The following is a 3,707-nucleotide window of genomic DNA, read 5'->3' as shown; positions in this document are numbered from 1 at the left end:
ATTTTAAAATATATTATAAAGCAACACCACATTGAAGTTGAATAATTACCATTATTTTGATTTACAAATAGAAGAGGATTTGTAGGTCTAATTGGTCAAATATATTAATTAACATAATTAGTAATTAACACTAAAACATGAAAAGTTAGAAACAAATATATAAACTGAGCGGATTTGGTAAAAATTAGCATAAATTTGCTATATAGTGAGATTTGACATTATTACGAATAACTCCTCATTGTTTGAAAAATTATAAATTCCCCCTTAATATTTGATAAAATTATATAATCCTTGGGTGGAGGTTTAAAATTATCAACTTTGCCCTTGATGTATTTTTATCTTTTTTTCTAAAAAAATTAAATAATGGAAAAAAAAAACATACATAGTGGATGAAATATTATCAACTTAGTCCATAAAAATTTTTTAGAAAATTTTTAAAAATAACTAAAATTATAATTCAAAATTCACAAGAATATCTTAGTCAGTTTACCACAAAAATAGATTAATTGCACTAATTATTACACCAATGTTAGAATAAAAGGTTGCATGGTAATTATTCAAACAGAGAACATTGCATTTATATATATTGTTATTATTATGAACTTTTTGTTTATATCGATGTATTGTAACTTAAAGAACAAAATTTATTTGCATTACTAATGTACACCATTTAATATTTACTGCATTCTGCAATAAGTAGACTGGAGCGGTTGAGCATTGCTCCTTTCTCCACTCTCCACCCCATTAAATTCAACAACCTTTGCAAAACAAGTTCCCTGAGTTGAGGAAATCCAGTTGCCCGACAAACCATCTCTCTGCCCACATATAGATTGGGAAGCTTCTCTAGTATTTCCATTGGGTATTCCTCAATCCTTGTACCCACAAGCTGCAATTCTATCACATTTTGATATAGTTGAACTTCATAAGCTGGTAATTTGCTCACTCGACAATGTGTGATTCTCAAGTAATGTAGTGAGTGATACATCACCAACCTCCTGAAAAGAGTTGAGCCATCTTCCCGATTCGTATTGACATCCATGTCCATCTTTGGCAATTTAAGAAGATGAGTGATATCATTAACCACATCACCAACCCAGATATCATCAACCATCTCCAATTCATTCAACCCTTCAAATTTCAATTTTTCGCCTCCAACTCTCTCATGATCATCTTTCATAAATAGATGCCTCAAGCGCTTCATTTTGTATATGCAATTAGGTAATCTCATTGTATTTTTCACATTCAATGTCTGCAAACAAGGTAGCTTGCATATAGATGGTGGCAATTCTTCCACACCACTATTTTCGAGACTCAATAGCTTCAACAGCTTCAATTTTTCGATTCCTTTGGGCAATTTAATATTCTCAAATGTATAACCTTCCAATACTAAGACTTTGAGAGATTTGAAAATCCCAAATGTAATGTAATTGTACCAAAATGAATCTCGCCAGTCCGTTTTGAGGAATATAAAAGATCTTATGTTCTTATTTTCCCCAATCCTGTAACTAAGATCGTTATCCACTCCCTCCATATGGATAGCCAATCTATTTGTTTTACAAATTGAAGACTCTTCTCCTCCCATCTTTTTATCTATAACCTCCATAAATCCTTCTTTTTTTCCTTTTGACAAACACATATCTCGTATCATATCATGAAGCCGGCATGACTTAAATCTATTATATAGTGCCAACTTGTCTGTTTCCACTTCAACCATACACCTATTTGCTAGCTCGAATAAATACCGTTCTGCCACATCTCTCAAACTTTCTCCTCTTCCCTTATCTTCGGAACAAATCATACCTTCAGCCATCCATAGTAAATATAATTTTTCTATATCTATTTCTTCATCTTCTTTAAAACAAGCCAAATACAAAAAACATGGTTTCAGATTGTAAGGGAGCACATTATAACTCAAATCTAGTATTTGATTTACTCCTTTGTCATTCTCCAAACCTCTCCCATGTAGAAGGTACGAATCAAGATTTCTACACACATTTTTCCATTCTATTGATGCCTTTTCATGACGAAGAGTTCCTCCAATGACTGAAATGGGTAATGGTAAATAACCACATTCTTTTACTATTTCCCTTCCATATTCTTCCAACAATTTTATTTCAGTTGTACGTATCTCTGAATACATAATCAATGAATGTCAATTAATTCAAAATATTATAAAACTTGAATTTCATATAAATATGTATAGTAATTAAAACAAATCAAAACAAGAGAATTTTGTCCTATACTTTCAACAAATAAAAAATAGAAATAAAATCTGAAAGCATAACTTTATATTGTTGAATCCATTTCTTTATATGGCTTTCTAAATGTTTGATTCCTTTTACGTTTTAAACAAATTTTGTATCAAGAAATAAATTTTAAATTGCTATTGAATAGCATTTTATACATATAGATCAACTTGAAATTTACATAAGAAAATTCAAACAATCTTGTCATCATGAAAACTATAAAAAAACATTAAACTTAACAAAATAATCTTATTCGCTAAATATATACTATTAATGATATCTTAAGTATCATTACTCTTTTTTCTTTTGTCACTAACTAGAGAAAGAAGATTCAAAATCAATAAAATAAAGCAAGAAATTTTACAAACTAACCTTGTGAATAGTTGTTCGGGAATGCTATCTTTTGAAGGAGCTCCCATCCTTCATCTTCATCAAAATACTTGAGATTGTGGACGTATCCTCTAGAAGCAATGCTTTGATTTCTGGTTGTGAGCAAAACTTTGCTATCTGCCTCTGCAATGGGAAAGGCACGCCTTAAGCAATTCCAGTGATGAACTTCCCAAACGTCATTCAAAACTAGGAGACATTTTCTGTCTCTTTGTACTTGGTACAACTTTCTGACCAATGTATCTTCGTCTTGCTCCTCACTTTCATTCGGAAGAAGTTGCTTTAATAGTCGTTGGAAAGTAGTTTTGGGTTGAAATTGCTGACTTACACAAACCCAAGCACGATATTTGAAGCGCCGCTCCACAGTCTCCCCATTGTAAATTTTAGTAGCAAGAGTGGTCTTTCCCAATCCTCCCATGCCACATATGGAAATCACTCCATTTCATTTGTCATCAGTTGTCAGAACTGATTCTAACTATTTAATATCCTCCTTCATTCCTAAAAATATTTTTCAATCTCATGCCCATACGTTCTTCTTGACCTATCGGTATCATCTACCAATCTTGATGAGTTGTCTCCTAAACTCATAGACTCCGACTGTTTGGTGAGGTCGGACAAACGGGACTTGATATCTTTAATGTCTTTTCCGATTTGGTGCATTCTTGACCACTCGCTCAATATACAAGTGAATCTTTTGAGAACCATTTTAAGGCCTTTTCCTTTTCTTCTGGACACCACTTCAATGACATATATTTCTAGCACATTCTTAGCTTGAATGGACAAATCGTGAAGTTCAGCGATCCAATTCCGGACTGTCTGTGAATTGTACCGATCTTGCCTCCTATCAGCATCCTTCAAGAAACAGTGCATGATGTTGAGCTGCCTACGGACTTCCTCAACCTCACCGCCCACACTCGATAGAAACTTTGCTTCCTCAATCAATAAGTCCAGAAGTGTTTCAAGAGCAATTGTTGCAACAGAATCAACCATTTTACTTTGTATTTGGGTGATTTTCTGGAGAAATGTGTTGGATCAGTAGCGGCTAATTGCAAAGTGGATGGATGTTATTGATCT

General features: G+C 33.0%; 1 protein-coding gene across 1 annotated transcript; it reads right to left on the bottom strand.

Annotated features, from left to right (window-relative positions):
• Positions 1-670: 670 nt before the first annotated feature.
• LOC105179445 (probable disease resistance protein At1g58602) lies at positions 671-3,623 on the bottom strand. Its single transcript, XM_011103060.2, has 3 exons — positions 3,254-3,623; positions 2,619-3,068; positions 671-2,130 (listed from the first exon to the last, which is right to left on the bottom strand). The coding sequence occupies exons 1-3, from the start codon at positions 3,621-3,623 to the stop codon at positions 671-673; spliced, it is 2,280 nt and encodes a 759-aa protein (XP_011101362.2).
• Between the last annotated feature and the right edge of the window lie 84 nt (positions 3,624-3,707).

This window comes from Sesamum indicum, unplaced genomic scaffold, assembly GCF_000512975.1.
Source record: "Sesamum indicum cultivar Zhongzhi No. 13 unplaced genomic scaffold, S_indicum_v1.0 scaffold00159, whole genome shotgun sequence".
Classification (NCBI taxonomy): Eukaryota; Viridiplantae; Streptophyta; class Magnoliopsida; order Lamiales; family Pedaliaceae; genus Sesamum; species Sesamum indicum.
This window is presented reverse-complemented; position numbering and strand designations above follow the sequence as displayed.

What these genes read in the sequence shown, in the direction of transcription:
- LOC105179445 (XM_011103060.2), bottom strand. Translation starts at nt 3,623, where the DNA reads ATGGTTGATTCTGTTGCAACAATTGCTCTTGAAACACTTCTGGACTTA. An exon ending in CATTAAAGATATCAAGTCCC is followed by an intron (nt 3,069 to 3,253) that starts GTTTGTCCGACC and finishes AATGAAATGGAG; the next exon opens with TGATTTCCATATGTGGCATG. An exon ending in CCCGAACAACTATTCACAAG is followed by an intron (nt 2,131 to 2,618) that starts GTTAGTTTGTAA and finishes TTATGTATTCAG; the next exon opens with AGATACGTACAACTGAAATA.